Genomic DNA, 17,500 nt, shown 5'->3' with positions numbered 1-17,500 from the left:
CTTTCTGCATGTCTGTTTACTCATGGGATTGAACTAAAGGACGCAGCGCTCAATTTCATACTCCGCTTCACCGGGACACATAAAGATCGAGGATCTTGTAAGAGGTGGAAAACCTGCACGCACCAACCCAATGGCTTATCATTGGATTAGTTCAAAAAAGAAGCACGTCTTTTTTCCTCCTCAAGCTCGAGGGATTTTTTTTTTCAACAAAATGACTAATTCGCAGCCATCGGATCATGCGATTGGTGAGACTGATAGTTTCCTGAGGCTAATTGGGTTGTTCTGATAGCGAACAGCAATTAGGAGATAAAGTAGCAGAGGTCCTGAATCTGAGGGACTGGCAGAAAACACTGTTAGGGATCATCAACACCGAATGCATCTGTGCTTCTAAGGCCCTGTTAACACTAAAATGTTTTAGTATCAGACGCCGTTTAAGAAGGAAAACGATCCACGTCAACTGGCGTTTCTACTAACAATTCAGCTCTCCATCCATACTATACCACTGAAAATGCTAATCACGGGACCGCACACACACACACACACTCTCTGGCATGCGCTGCAGCATATGCACACGTCTGAGCTCCAGGCAGTCAGCGGGTGCTTTGAGCACAGCTTCCCAGGTGAGAGTAGCGTACGTTAGACAGTTCATAAAGGATCTTCCACAGTTGTGAAGTCCTAGTTGGGAAACCTTGCATTTTAAGCTCAGCCTAACGACTGCATGATTGTCTAGATAACTGAATGTTTGGAAAATAGTGGGGTGTGCTGTCTGAATAAGATTTGAAGTTTTGGATACCATCATTACCTAGGTTCATTCCTCAATTGTCTGCAAGTCAGTAAATCAATGTTTTTTCTTTCTTTTGTTTTGTTTTGAGAGAAGTTTCAAAGATATTTGGTGCTTCTTAACTTTATTTTGGATATATTATTCGTTAATTCAACACATTTTCCATCTTAGAAATAATATATATATATATATATATATATATATATATATATATATATATATATATATATATATATATATATATATATATATATATATATATATATATATATATGAAGTCAGAATTATTAGCCCTCCTTTGATTTTTTTTCTTTTTTAAATATTTCCCAAATGATTTTTAACAGAGCAAGGAAAGTTTCACAGTATGTCTGATAATATTTTTTCTTCTAGAGAAAGTCAGATTTTTTTTTTTTTTGGTTACAATGAAGGCAGTTATTAATGTTTTTAAAAACATTTTTGGGACAAAATTATGAGCCCCTTTAAGCAATTTTTTTTCCGATAATCTACAGAACAAACCATTGTTAAACAATAACTTGCCTAATTACCCCGACCTGCCTAGTTCACCTTATTAGTTAAGACTTTAAATGTCACTTTAAGCTGTATAGAAGTGCCTTGAAACATATCTAGTAAAATATTATTTATTGTCATCATGGCAAAGATAAAATAAATCAGTTATTAGAAATAGGTTACTAAAACTATTATGTTTAGAAATGTGCTGAAACAATCTTCCCTCTGTTAAACAGAAATTGGGGGAAAAAATAAATAGGAGTCCTAATAATTCAGGGGGGCTAATAATTCTGACTTAAACTGTATGTATGTATGTGTGTGTGTATATATATATATATATATATATATATATATATATATATATATATATATATATATATATATATATATATGCACAAAAAAAGGCACTGAAACGGAGTAAAAAAATATTGAGTGCATTGAAATATGTTGATCTACTTTTGCGTTGATTTAACAACTTGTAGAAAGTTGAGGAATAAAGCTTTATAATGATGGTATCCAAAACCAGCTGCCCTATGCTCATTTTACAAAAAAAAAAATAAATAAATAAATAAATAGAACTTCCATAAAATCTGCTTGATTTAAAACATTCAGCTTAGTCCGTTTATTAATCCAAGGTCGCCACAGTGGAATGAACCACCAACTTATCCAGCATATGTTTTACGCAGTGGATGCCCTTCAAGCTGCAACCCATCTCTGGGAAACATCCACACACACTCATTCACTCTCATACACTACGGACAATTTAGCCTACCCAATTCACCTGTACCGCATGTCTTTGGACCGTGGGGGAAACCCGAGCACACGAAGGAAACCCACACGAAAACGTGGAGAACATGCAAACTCCACACAGAAGCAACTGACCCAGCCGAGGCTCAAACCAGCGACCTTTTTGCTGTGAGGCAACAGCACTACCTACTGCGCCACCTTGATTTAAAACATATGGATTCTTTTTTTTTGTCTATTTAGATATGATTAGATCATAAAAGCCTGTAAAGCTGATCAGTACAGCGTGCCGACAGTCCCAGGATTCAGCATTTGAGTCTGCAGCGCACAGAAGAGCAGCAGAAGCTCAGTTTGACTTCAGACGATACTGAACTCCTCACCTCATTCCCGCACTGACCTTTCATATTGTCTATAACCGGCAAAAATCCATGTTCCTCACTTCTTTCAGCAGAGCAACACTCCAAATGTCAAGTGTGCTGATATTTCAACAGTACAGGCTGCATTATTACGGTAAAGCCCGACACGAACAGGTCCTGATCCTGCACTGAAAGCAGCTGATTTATCATCAACTGAGTTTTGAAGGCATTGCATTTATAGAAATATAGGCTTATGGTAATAGATAGATTGATTTGTATATTCATAGCCCTGAGTGTATTTATATATTCATTTATTTAAGCTATTTATTTATTTATTTATTTATTTATTTATTTATTTATTTATTTATTTATTTATTTATTTGTTTGTTTATTTAAGTAATTATATTATGGTAAGTTTTTTATTAAGTTTTTCATGGTGTTTGCTTGTAGCATGTAGAGTTTATTTATTTATTTATTTATTTATTTATTTATTTAAATAAATTACATAAATAAATACATAAATAACTACATAAATAATTACATAGATAAATACATAAATAAATGCATAAATAAATAAATAAATAAATAAATAAATAAATAAATAAATAAATAAATAAATAAATAAATAAATAAATAAATAAATAAACAAACAAACAAATAAATAAATAAACTATGTTTATGTATTTGTTTGAATCTGAATTTAATTTGTTTGTTTGGTTGTTTATTTGTTTGTTTGTTTGTTTGTTTGTTTGTTTGTTTGTTTGTTTGTTTTTTCATTCTAGCCTTGGATTATCACCAAGAAAAAAAAATAAAAAAAAATAAACGAACGAAAATACTTTGTTGCGGTATATTTTTTCCCCCTTCCATCATTCAAACTGTAATTCAACATCCTGTATGTTGTGGTCAGTTTGCTCTGAATTGTATTCAGTCTTATCATCCACACATGCAGCGACAGCATCCTAATAGAAAAAGCCAACCACATTTATAACATTTCTACACAGTCAGCAACTCTGTCAGCACACACACAGTACTGTGTAAAACACCAAGCGCTCACAGTTAATACAGAGAGACTCTGATCTCAGAACTGTGCAGCAAGTGATCCCTCAATACTCTAATAAACACAAAGCAAAAACACAGTCCATTTTAGATGCCACTTCAATTATCAAGCCGTATATAAAGGATAAATAACCAACACAGGCTCAGGGGAAATATGTGCTTTAGTTTATATGTTTGTGAAACTGCAAAAACGTACTTCAACGCACATTAGACTGTAGTTTGTATGTGAAATGAACACTAGGGGGCAGTATGACCACAACAACTTTAGTTCTTTACACACTAATGCCACTTACAGGATTATTTAATGCATTTCTTTGCATACCACCAAATAAATAAAGGATGTATACACTGTAAAAAAAATAAATGCAAGAGTGCACACACTTCATTTGTGTTGTTCCAACAAAAATTGATTAAGTTAACAAATTTAGATGGATTGAACATAAACAAAAATTCCCAAAAAATCTCCAAAACTATGTATAAGTAGTTGAATAAGTATGAACAAGCAACACAATATTTTACAAAATGGGCTAAGGGTAGCCTATAAGCATTAATAAAACAACTTTTGCATTGGGATGTCATGTTGATAAACCATATTCAATCCTGTGAGCAGAGAAACAAAATCATCTGCAAAATACGACTTAATACACCCTAAAGAAACAGTAAAATAGGATGTAAAATCCTCATTTCACTTACCAAACATGTTCCCGATGTGTCCGTTCCTGGTCAGAGGTCGGAGTTCGTTCTTGCCCCAAGCGTAAAGCTTATAGTTGTCCCAGGCAAACTTCATCATCTGAAACAACACAAAACAAATGTGGGAAATTAAATTAAATGTGCTTCTTACAATTTTTATTTTTTATTTATGAGAATGTTATGAATTACAAGAAAAAAACTGCAGAATTGAATCATGTTCCACGAAGTCTATTTGTTTCTGCTGGTGGCAAAAAATGCTGTCATAATTAGCAGTGCAGAAACGCAGCAGACCTGCAGGATCACATTAATCAAATACATGCATAAATTCATGAGCGAACGCACTGTTACCTGCAAACATTACCAAGGAAATAAATTAATAACCAAACAAATGATCAATGCTTTCTCAGCCAGTGTGTTGTTCTGTGTTTGAAACAGTATCCGCCTCAAAACTGGACTCAAAGTGAGCTTTTCATCATATTTTAGGGATTTACAGAGGGGGAAATAAGTATTGAACTCGTCATCCGTTTTTATCAGCATTTCTCTAAAGGGGCTGCTGCCTTGAAATTGTCACCAGATGTTAATAACAACCAAAGAAATTCATATATGCAAAGAAAACAAAACTAATTAGTTTGCTAATGAAGTTCTGTGTAATAAAATGATACGACGCAGGGAAAACGTAATGAACACATGAAGAAAGGGAGGTGTAGAAATGCAGTGAAAGCCCAGACATCAGCTGAAATCTCTCAGTAGTTTTTCAGCAAGCCTCTGCCCTTTCTCAGTGTAAATGAATATCAGCTGCTTCAGTCCAACATCTACATCAGCAGGAGGATGAAGACGAACCCAGGGTGGACATTTCAGCAAGACACAGACATTTTGATCCGCAGACATTTGATCCAAAACACAGCCAAGGAGATTTCAGATGCTTTCAGAGAAAGAAAATCAAGCTGTAGAATGGCCCAGCCAATCACATAACAGATTCCATCAAGATTTTGATACTCTGTTAAAGGGCACATAGTTTACCCCTTTTTTATGATTTAATATTAATATTATGGTTGTTCTGAGTGTGCCAGTATAGGTTCAGTTCAACACACAGTTCAGATGTTTTTATTATAATGTGTTAAAAAGTGTCATGTTGGGGGCGTTTACACTGCTGTTTAGGGGCGTGTTGCTTCACAGTTTCGGCTTTCCGCCCAACGTAACAAGGGGGCGGAGCCAAGAGCTCCTACACTCTGTGTTTACAACAGACAGGCTGACAGAGAGAGAGAGCTAAGCTAAGCTATGCTAGGATGAGCATTCAGTCGTACATGTATGAGTCGGACACAGACCAAGCAGAGAGTACAAAATCATTTGTGTCTTTGTATAGTCTCGGTGTAAAAGTGCCGAGCGTGTACACCGAGACTAATAACCACACACACTGAATTAACTTAAGTTCTGCCGCGTTTGCGCCGACAGAAACCCACGCAGCGCCAAGCCGCTGACCTGAAGCTCACTGCGTGCAGCCTGACAGAAACCCACGCAGCGAGGAGCAGCTGACCCGAAGCTTCACCGCGTACACGCCGACAGAAACCAACGCAGCGCGGCAGCTGACCCGAAGCTCCACCGCGTACACGCCGACAGAAACCAACGCAGCGCAGAGCAGCTGACCCGAAGCTCCACCGCGTACACGCCGACAGAAACCCACACCCAGAACTCGGAAATGCATGGCGCCACGCAAAAGGTACAAGCAATAATTCCGATTACAGCAATAATGTGGAGAATATTGATCTTGTGTTGAGCCTAATGAGCTTTTCATCAAAAAATAGAGCAAGGGTGTTCCTTTAGTTATATTGCTTTGACTCACACACTGAAAATAGCTGGCGTGCAACAAGTAACTGAGGATATGATCGTGACGCAAGGCTGTCAATCAATATTGGTGGGAGTGGGGGGGGGGGCGCATTATTACGTAAAGTTGCGGTCGGTCTTAAAACCGCTCCAATTGGTCCAACGTTTTTTTTTTTGGTTAAATTGAAAAAAAAAGGACTGTGTGTGTTTATATCACCCCAAAATGACGGTCTATACACTATACCTACACACATGTCTGTCCAAACAGCTTAATAAGTAGATTTTTCACCATAGGTGCCCTTTAAAGTCTGTGAGAAACTCACACCTGAACAATGCGTGTGCCTTCATTCTCCATATGAGAGGCGTCTTAAAGCTGCCGTATTTTGTCATATCATTTCTTAAAACAAAACAGTATTTTTTTGCTTGTCCAGAAAATGCAGAAAAAAACTAAAAATGGCAGTTTTATTAGTTTTCTTTGTGAAGTTTATTCATAAACTAATTTCGAGAGGATCACGTGCTTATGATTGACACGGCTGGCCCCGAGTCAAGCTAATGTACGAACCACCAATCAGACTATTCCTAACCCAGTATAAATAACCAACCACACTTTACCTTTAGTCAACTTCGTCTTGAAGAATCCCCCCTTCCACTCCTTCTCCTCCTTTTTTCTACAGGGCAGCACGGCGGCCCAGTGGCTAGCACTGCGGCCTCACAACAAAAAATGCCTCCGACTCAGGTATCCACCCAGCATTTTTGTGTGGAGTTCATGTTCTCCCTGTGCTTGCGTTGGTTTTCCCCGGGTCCTCCGGTTTCCTCCCACACTCCCAAAAACATGAGACTTAAGTAAATATACCAAATTAGCACCAAATTCAGTTCTGTCAGCAACACATCACCTTAGCAATCCTTAAGCCTGATTTATACTTCTGCGTCAAGTGACCGGCGTAGCCCACGGCGCATGCAACGCGCGTGGCTGTGCATTTATACTTCTGTGCGCTGTCTCTGTTGGTCTGCATTAACACTTCCGAAACGCTAGTTGGCAGTGAGGTGTAAATGTTCCTCTGTGTCGAGTTTCTTCTCTGCTGTTTTGCTTTTCCTGAAAACTTCCTGGATGTACAAGTGGCTCAAACTCGCTCATTTTGAGGCAGGAACCGGCAAACGTGCAACAACTTTAACTATGAGGTAAACACAAAACAAAACTTTCCATCCGGAGCTCCTTCGCGGGACTCCACACTTGTAAACAATCAGGCTTGCACCATTCGCGCGGCTCTCGGTACCGCCCAGACTAGTCAGCGCTACCAAGCCGACCAATCACAGAGCTAGCGGTACGGGTCGTTGCGACGTGTAGTAACATTTTTTGAGAGGTGCACGTCAGCGACAACGACGGCCACGGAGAAGGGCTATGCGTCAGCGCCGTAGCATACGCCGGCGTTTGACGCAGAAGTATAAATTAGCCTTTACGCAGCAGGTGGGGGGGGGGGGTTCTCGAGATTTACCCGAGCTCAAACTCCCCTCTCGCCCTGCAACTGGAGGAAGCTCCAGGCTCGAGGCTCTCTCCCAGGACAGCATGCCAAACTAGCTTATTACCAATCATCAGCTAAGTGTGAACTCTTGAAATTCCGTTTAAAACTAGAAATCAAATGAACAACACGTACACGGACCGAAATACTGTGAAAAATTCCTTGCTCTGTTAAACATCATTTAGGAAATATTTGTAAAGGGAAAAAATTCACAGGAGGGCAAATCATTTTGACTTCAACTTTACCTTAAAAAAATCAGTAAGTCCAATGAAACACTTTTTTTCAGTGCATGGATGTGTGTTCGAGTCTCCAGGGTTGATCTCCGAGAATGAGTGTTTCTGCTTCAGATGACGTCTGGCACCAAAAACCTCCACAAGACACGCTCTGAAAAAGACTTTCTTCCCCGGAGGAGGAAGCCAATAATTGGTGTGGGATCGGCTCCAAGCACGCCATAAAAAGCCTTTCCGACATGATAGGGAATTAACAGGAAGAAATTCCAACTGTGATGCTCAGCGATCCTTATTTTAGCTCAACATGAAGGAGCAGATGTGGGTGAATGCTGCGATGGTCTGTTTCTGACGAACGCTTATCGGTACTAGCGCTTTGGTTTCTCTTGAGGGAGTTCAGGGATAAATAATAGCAGGTTTTCTAGCTGTTAAAACGCCATGTCCACTTTATCTGTGTGTAGAAAGCGGCACTGATAACAGTGCTGGCAGAGCTTTAACACTGATTTTATGAAGACAGAAGGGTAAATACTGTATAGCAAGATGTTCTGCATTTATTGTGCAAAAATATATGCATATCAGTGCACAGTTCTGACTCATTAGCATACAATTATGACTAAAGTACAACCAACAACTTAATGTTTTACTATTTTTAGGTATTTTAAGTTAGAATAATCAGCGAGTGGGTGGAGTCTAAGAGGAGAATTCAGAGAGGGAGTTGCTAGAGTGGGTGGAGTCTGAGAGTTGAATTCAGAGTGGGAGTGGCTAGAGTGGGTGGAGCCTGAGAGCTAAAGTCAAAGTGGGAGTGGCTAGAGTGGGAGGAGTCTGATAGCTGAATTCAGAGTGGGAGTGGCTAGAGTGGGTGGAGAATGCAAGGGTTGATTCAGAATGGGTGTGGCCAGAATTGGTGAAGTCTGTAAGGGCATATATAAAAAGGCTTGGTTATAGTGGGTGGAGTCTGAAAGCTGAATTCAGAGTGGAAGTGGCTATAGATTGGATGGAGTCTGCAAGGGTGAATTCAGAAAGGGCGTGGCCAGAATTGGTAAGGTCTGTAAGGACATATTTAAAAAGGCGTGGTTAGAGTGGGGGGAGTCTGAGAGCAGAATTCAGAGTTTGAGTGGCTAAAGTGGGTGGCCAGAAAGGATCAAGTCTGTAAAGACATATTTGGAGAGGTGTGACTAGAGTGGGTGGAGTATAAGTGCCATATTTAGTGTAGGTGTGAAAACTGTGGGTGTAGCCTGAGAGGATCTGTTTGGAGTTGGAGTGGCTAGAGTGTATGGAGTCTAAGAAGGAAGAACTTGAAGTGGGTGTGGCCAGAGTGGGTGGAATCTGAGAGGGAGGATTCAGAGAAGACATGGTCAGAGTGGGTGGAGTCTAAGGGTGTGAAAATTGAGGGTGGATCCTGAGGGGATATATTTGGAATGGGCTGGCTAGAGTGGGTCGAATGTGAGAGGGTGGATTCAAAGTAGGAGTGGCCAGAGTGGGTGGAGTTTGGTGGGGAGGACTTGGAGCAGATGTGAAAAGATGGGTGGAGTCTGAGAGGCTGGATCATAGTTGGGTGTGGTCAGAATGGGTAAAGTCTGTAATGGCTAAAGTGGGTGGAGTCTAAGAGGCCAAATAAAGAGTAGATGTGAAAATTGCGGGTGGAGCCTGAGAGGATATATTTGGATTGGACTGACTAGAGTGGGTGTAAGAGGGGGGATTCAAAGTGGGTGTGGCAAAGAGGGTCCAGTCTGAAAGGGAGGGTTTGGAGAAGGTGTGAAAAGTGGGTGGAGTCTGAGAGGGTGGATTATGAGTGGGTGTGGCCAGAGTGAGTGGAGTCTGGTAGGGAGGATTCGGCGTGAGGGGGTGGGTGGAGTCTGAGAGAGTGAACTAGGAGTAGGTGTCACACTGTGGGTGGTGCCTGAAAGAATATATTTGGAGAGGGAGTGGCTAGAGTGGGTGGAGTCTGAGAGGAAGTATTTAAAGTGGGGGTGGCCAGAGTGGGTATAGTCTGTAAGAACTAATTTGGAGTGGCTTATCACCAAAAGCAGGTGGATTGTGAGACGGTCGACTGAAAGTGGCCAGAGTGGGTGGAGTCTAGTACAGAGGATTTGGAGTGAGGGGGAGTGGAGACAGAGAGGGTGGATTTAAAGTGAGTGTGTCCAATGAAGCTGGAGTCTGGTGGGAAGTATTTTGTGCAGGTGTGAAAAGCGGGTGGAGTCAAAATGGGTGTGATAAGTGGGTGGAGTCTGGTAGGGACTTTTTAAAGTAAGGGTGACAATAATGGGTGGAATCTGAGTGGAAGTGGTCAGAGTTGGTGGGGTTCTGAGAGGGCAGATTCAGAGTGGGCGTGACAACAGTGGGTGGAGTCTTGCAGGTCAGATTTGTGGTGGCTGGGCCAAAGTGGGTGGATTCAGTGTGATGAACATTTCAAACAAACATCCATTCTTTCATTTTCTTTTCAGCTTAATCCCTTTATTTATCTAGGGTCACCACAGTGGAATGAACCACCAACTTATCCAGCATATGTTTTACACAGCGGATGCTCTTCCAGCTGCAACCCATCACTGGGAAACATCCATTCACTCACACTTACATTATGGACAATTTAGTTTACTCCAGTTTAATTTACACTTTGAACATGTGGGGGAAACCGGAGCACTCGAGGAAGATGCAAACTCCACACAGAAACGCCAACTGACCCAGCCGAGGCTTGAACCAGCTACCTTCTTGCTGTGAGGCGAACGTGCTACCCACTGCGCCACCGTGCTGCCCTTCAAATAAACAAATATCTTCAAAATAGAAATCTTGTACATTAAGAAATGCTGGGTAGTCCTTACCCAACAGTGGGTCAAACCAAACATTGGGTTAAAAAACACAATTGAAACTTAATTGAAAAAGTTAACCCAGCATTGAGCGTGTCCATATTTGACCCAACACTGAGTTATAACAACCTAGCAATCTATTTTTAGCATGTAGCATTATAAATGTCACTGTTGATTAATGTAACACATCCTCACCGAGTAAAACCTAATTTTATATAGATGTAAAAACAACACAAACACACACTCCTCTCTGATCTACAGTAGTCAGTATCTGCATATAAACCAACACATGAAATCCAGATGGCTTTAATAAATGGATTCATAAATGTTTGGACAGCTTGTAAATCCAAGGAACTATGACTCACAATCTGTCCATATGCAGATACAGTATTATCCTCTATGTGCTGCCGCCACAATTTACATACAAATACCAGCAAAAACTGATAAGATCACGTCTCAGACGCGCTGACGGAAGGCCTTTATTAAGATCTCAGAACACACCGCTTGTAAATGACTCGGACAGCTTAAATGATGAGCAAATAAAGCCATTACAGAAACATCCAGTGCATTTTCCCCCAAATGAAGAACACATTCCCATGTCTGACACTTTGATAAATTGCTGCTCTCTGTGAAACATCTATCTTAAAATTGCATAAGCCTCTGCATGGCACATCAAACCATCCGCATATCGGCTCGCCTGAAATGCTGTTTTTGCACACACAGAGAGAGAAATATATATATATTGACCAAATGGAAACATAATGAGTCCCCTGTGCGCTTCATGCGATCCCCAGATGAGATGAAAGCGAGCGTGCAGCCATTAATGGGCTTTTATCTGGCTGAGGTCTTTCATCCCAGCGCGGAGGTCTAGCAGGAAAATTGCAACAAACTTCTGGAAGAACAAACATGCTGAAGCTCGTGTAACCTGTCAAGAACACGTTTCTCTCACATTTCACCCTGTAACCAAGACAAAAAAGGTCTTTCAGGGGCAATATATGTTGGCCAAAGAAGATGAAGCCTCTTTTAAAAGGTCATAAAGCATTGGTTTGGTCATTGGTTTGAGAGGGCGGAGTCTTGGAGTGGAATGGGAGTGGATAGAGCTTAAGAGGGTAGATTTGGAGTGGATGTGGCCAAATTGGGTGGAGTCTGGTGGGGAGAATTCAGAGTTGGTGGGACAAGAGTGGGTAGAGTCTGAGAGGGTGAATACACAGTTTGTCTGGTCAGAGTGGGTGGAGTCAGGTAGGGAGAACTTAGAATAGACATGGCGAAAGTAGGTGGAGTCTGAGAGGGCAGATTTAGAGTGGATAGGGTTTAGGAGGACAGATCGATAGTGGGTGTGGTCAGAGTGAGGGTAGTCAGAGTGGGTGGAATTTGAGAGGCGTAATGGGTGTGGTCATTCTGGGTGGAGTTTGGGAGGGCGGAGTAGGAGTGATTAGAGTGGGTGGAGTTGGAATAAGTAGATTCAGAGTGGGTGTGGTCAGAGTGGGTGGATTCTGGTTGGGTGGATTGAGAGAGGGAGTGAATAGAAAGTGAGAAAGTGAATTCAGAGAGAGGGTGACTAGTGTGGGTGGAGTCTGAGAAAGTGAGTTTAGAGTGGGAGTGACCAGAGAGGGTGAAACTTGAGAGGGTGGGGTAGGAGTGTATATGCCCAAAGTGGAAAGAGCCTGATATGGTGAATTTGGAGAGGATGTGGTCAGAGTGGGTGGAGTTTGAGAAGGCAGATTCAAGGTGGGAGGAGCTTGAGATTTGGAGAGATTAGCAGTAGGTAGATTTGGAGTGAGTGTGGCCAAATTGGGTGGAGTCTGGTGGGGAGAATTCAGAGTAGGTGGGACAAGAGTGGGTAGAGTCTGAGAGGGTGAATTCAGAGTTTGTCTGGTCAGAGTGGGTGGAGTCAGGTAGGGAGAATTTAGAATAGACATGGCGAGAGTAGGTGGAGTCTGAGAGGGCAGATTTAGAGTGGATAGAGTTTAGGAGGACAGATCGATAGTGGGTGTGGTCAGAGTGAGTGTAGTCAGAGTGGGAGGAATTTGAGAGGCGTAATGGGTGTGGTCATTCTGGGTGGAGTTTGGGAGGGCGGAGTGGGAGTGATTAGAGTGGGTGGAGTTGGAAAGAGTAGATTCAGAGTGGGTGTGGTCAGAGTGGGTGGTTTCTGGTCGGGTGGATTGAGAGAGGGAGTGAATAGAAAGTGAGAAACTGAATTCAGAGAGAGGGTGACTAGTGTGGGTGGAGTCTGAGAAAGTGAGTTTAGAGTGGGAGTGACCAGAGAGGGTGAAACTTGAGAGGGTGGGGTAGGAGTGTATGTGCCCAAAGTGGAAAGAGTCTGATAGGGTGAATTCGGAGAGGATGTGGTCAGAGTGGGTGGAGTTTGAGAAGGCAGATTCAAGGTGGGAGGAGCTTGAGATTTGGAGAGATTAGTAGTAGGTAGATTTGGAGTGAGTGTGGCCAAATTGGGTGGAGTCTGGTGGGCAGAATTCAGAGTTGGTGGGACAAGAGTGGGTAGAGTCTGAGAGGGTGAATTCAAGAGTTTGTCTGGTCAGAGTGGGTGGAGTCAGGTAGGGAGAATTTAGAATAGACATGGCGAGAGTAGGTGGAGTCTGAGTGGGCAGATTTAGAGTGGATAGGGTTTAGGAGGACAGATCGATAGTGGATGTGGTCAGAGTGAGGGTAGTCAGAGTGGGTGGAATTTGAGAGGCGTAATGGGTGTGGTCATTCTGGGTGGAGTTTGGGAGGGCGGAGTAGGAGTGATTAGAGTGGGTGGAGTTGGAAAGAGTAGATTCAGAGTGGGTGTGGTCAGAGTGGGTGGTTTCTGGTAGGGTGGATTGAGAGAGGGAGTGAATAGAAAGTGAGAAAGTGAATTCAGAGAGAGGGTGACTAGTGTGGGTGGAGTCTGAGAAAGTGAGTTTAGAGTGGGAGTGACCAGAGAGGGTGAAACTTGAGAGGGTGGGGTAGGAGTGTATGTGCCCAAAGTGGAAAGAGTCTGATAGGGTGAATTCGGAGTGGATGTGGTCAGAGTGGGTGGAGTCTGAGAAGGCAAAATAAAAAAAAAGGAATAGAAATCTTCTTGTACACTAAGAAATGCTGGATTATCCCAACTGTTGGGTTAAAAGCATAATTTAAACTGAATTGAAATCATTGACCCAGCATTGGGTTTAGTCCATATTTGATCCAACACTGAGAAATGAAAACCTGGCAATTTATTTTGAGAGGGTACATTCAAAGTGGGTGTGGTCAGAGTATGTGGAGTCTGAGAAAGTGATCTCAGAGAGGGAATGCCCAGATTAGGAGTTTGAGATTGAGAGGCGGAGTGAGTGTGACCTGAGTGGGTGAAGTTTAAGAGGGCAGATTCATATTGGCTGTGGTCAAAGTGGGTGGAGTTTGAAAGTGTAGATTTAGAGTAGGCCTGGTCAGAATGGGTGGAGTCTGGTAGGGAGGATTCTGAATGGATATCGAATGGAGTTAGTTTAACCAATCATGCAACAATAGTGTAAAGTAACAAATGCTGATAGAATTGTACAAAAATGTTACACAAATATATTTTTAACAATATATACATACATACATACATACATACATATATATATATATATATATATATATATATATATATATATATATATATATATATATATATATATATATATATATATATATATATATGACATAAATATGGCTTTATTTTGAATTAAATATAAACACTACTGCCATAAAAGAACATTTAATTACAAAATGGAATGTTTCAAAATTTCAGTTGGAATTTCTTATGCTTAAAAACAAAGTTTGTGAAGTTGTGATTCACCTCGAAGCTAATTAGTTTGGTTCAAGGCTCCAAAGAATATTTTAAAAATGTCTGTGGAGGAAAAATACCAAAAACACCTCATGTAACCAAGGCTGCTCTATTGTCATTAAAAATGAGACAATGCAAAAAATGTTAATTGCCTTAAGAACAAGCACCCTCTTCCTCATGCACAATGAAATTCAAATGATTTTGTGTTAAAATGTGACCTGCACATGTTTCCATGCCTTTCACCCACACACATGACAACAAGACGACAGGGTCTATCTGCCCAAACACTGCAGTAAATTAATGATGTGAGTTTTACAAAAGCTCACTAATAACCGCAGAGCCAATTAATTCTGCACTGAACGCCAGGAAACACGGATCTGATGCTGCAACAAAACTACCTTCACTGTGAATAAGGCTCTTGTTTTTTAATAACACTTTAATTAAACACTTTATCGGGGAAATCCAGATTTAAAGTTTGTTATTTATGCATCACATTTAAAAGATAAAAGAAAAATATGCCAAAAACTCTGATGACATAATTTTGCAATTATGGGCATGTACAAAGTTGCGCCCAATCAAATGCATTCTGAAATTAAATTGTCCCTCCTATCAAACCACAAATTATGTTACATTAAAAGCACATGTACAGGTGAATTAAATAAGCTAAACTGGCCCTAATGTATGCGAGAGTGTATGGGTGTTTGCCAGTGCTGGGTTGTGGCTGGAAGGGCATCTGCTGTGTAAAACCTATTTTGGATAAGCTGGCGGTTCATTGCACTGTGACAACCCCTGATTAATAAAGTGAAGTTAAGGAATATATTATATTATATCATATTATATTATATTATATTATATTATATCATATTATATTATATTATATTATATTATATTATATTATATTATATTATATTATATTATATTATATTATATTATATTATATTATATTATTTTAAATTATATTACATGATATTATAATATATTTTTTATTATCTTATATTATTTCAAATTATATTATATTATATTATATTATATTATATTATATTATATTATATTATATTATATTATATTATATTATATTATATTATATATTTTATTATATTTTATTATATATTTTATTATATTATATTATATTATATTATATTATATTATATTTTATTATATATTTTATTATATTATATATTTTATTATATTATATTATATTATATTATATTATATTATATTATATATTTTATTATATTATTTTATATTATATTATATTATATTATATTATATTATATATTTTATTATATTATATTATATTATATTATATTATATTATATTATATTATATTATATTATATTATATTATATTATATTATATTATTACAGCATTTGTTTTACGCACAGGATGCCCTTCCAGCAACCTAGTACAGGGAAGCACTCATACACTCCCACATTCACACACTCATACACTTCGGCCAATTTACTGTAGTTCATCAATTCCCCTATAGCGCATGCGATTGGACCATGGGGCAAACCGGAGCACCAAAAGGAAACCCACAACAACATTAGAAGAACATGCAAACTCCACACAGAAATGCCAACTGGCCCACCTGAGACTCAAACCAGCAACCTTCTTGCTGTGAGGTGACTGAGCCATTTTGCCTTCGATTTATCTCATTTAACTCATTTAAAATACCTGAATAATCCTCTTCCCTTTAAGTTGCCGAGAAAACTCTGAGAAGTGTTAAATATTAGAGCTCCTTTGGAGTTAATTAGCCATCAGTGATGACTCTGAGTCACCTTTGCAGAGGCATTCAGAAGAGATTTACACACAGTCATGTTTCATGCGTTCTCAAATAGAGCAGCTCACAGGAGGATTTCCTTTAAGGCAAGACAAATCTTCCAAATTATTGCACTATGCAAATGGTTTCATTAAATAAGTGCTGGTTTGCAATTATTTCTAGCCCAAAAAAAAATTGAACAGTTGATATAATCTGGTTCAAACTAACTTTTTAAAACTAAATAATATTTAAATAATAGTAATTGTTTGTTAGCAATCATAAATAATTAGTTTAGTATATAGTAACAACGCAAAAAGACAGACAAAAATAATTCATTCATTTTCTTGTCGGCTTAGTCCCTTTATTAATCCAGGGTCGCCACAGCGGAATGAACCGCCAACTTATCCAGCAAGTTTTTATGCAGCGGACGCCCTTCCAGCCGCAACCCATCTCTGGGAAACATCACACACTACGGACAAATTAGCTTACCCAATTCACCTGTACTGCATGTCTTTGGACTGTGGGGGAAACCGGAGCACCCGGAGGAAACCCACGCGAAGGCAGGGAGAACATGCAAACTCCACACAGAAACGCCAACTGAGTCAAGGTTCGAACCAGCGACCCAGCGACCTTCTTGCTGTGAGGCAAAAGCACTATCCACTGCGCCACTGCCTCTGCCCCTTATTCATCAGGGGTTTGCCACAGCAGAATGAACCGCCAACGTATCCAGTTTATGTTTTACACAGCAAATGCCCTTCCAGCTGCAACCCAGTACTGGGAAACACCCATACATATTCATTCACACACACAATTCAGTTTATTCAATTGCCCTATAGGTGTTCGGATTGTGCGGTAAACCGGAGCACCCGGAGGAAAGCCACGCCAACACGGGGAGAACATGCAAACTCCACACAGAAATGCCAAATGACCCAGCAGGGAACCAAACCAGCAACCTTCTTGCTGTGAAGTGACAGTGCTAACCACAGAGCCACACTGTTACCCCAATTTTAAAAATATTAAAGGTAATTATGCATGAACCAATTCCTTTTCATAATATCCAGAATATAAATATAAATCAAAAAACACATATTTTAAGAAACATTTTCAGCATTTAAAATATGCATAACAATTGACATCTACAGACACCAGTTAATAAATTGTGACAAAAAAAGGAACAGTTGACAAAAAAGAGTGTTTAGATGTTTTCTTTATACGAGACTGAAAAGTAGAGACATACTAGAGCCAAAGGTTGTAAATATGCAAGCAGCCGGAGATTTAAAAATACAAATAATAATCAACAAAATGTTGATTAAAAAACTACTGCATTAGATTATTAATTACAGACATGTTGGACTAGGTAATAATGCCCCCCATTACCTTGAGCTAGTCTTAGCCAGCCTGCGAGTCATCAGTTGTATTTAATGTCCACTTCTAGTCAACTACAGTATCAG

At 39.8% G+C, this 17,500-nt stretch overlaps 1 protein-coding gene across 2 annotated transcripts in view; it reads right to left on the bottom strand.

The window, feature by feature from the left end:
• Window positions 1–17,500, bottom strand: part of LOC101882461 (mannosyl-oligosaccharide 1,2-alpha-mannosidase IA) — a 358,413-nt gene that overhangs the window by 178,497 nt on the left and 162,416 nt on the right. For both annotated transcript variants that reach the window (XM_017351571.4, XM_073925560.1), the window contains exon 2: window positions 4,138–4,234. In XM_017351571.4, the coding sequence (XP_017207060.2) occupies window positions 4,138–4,234 (97 nt within the window). The remainder of the gene's footprint in view (window positions 1–4,137; window positions 4,235–17,500) is intronic.

The sequence above is a fragment of the Danio rerio genome, chromosome 16 (assembly GCF_049306965.1).
Source record: "Danio rerio strain Tuebingen ecotype United States chromosome 16, GRCz12tu, whole genome shotgun sequence".
Taxonomy (NCBI): domain Eukaryota; kingdom Metazoa; phylum Chordata; class Actinopteri; order Cypriniformes; family Danionidae; genus Danio; species Danio rerio.
This window is presented reverse-complemented; position numbering and strand designations above follow the sequence as displayed.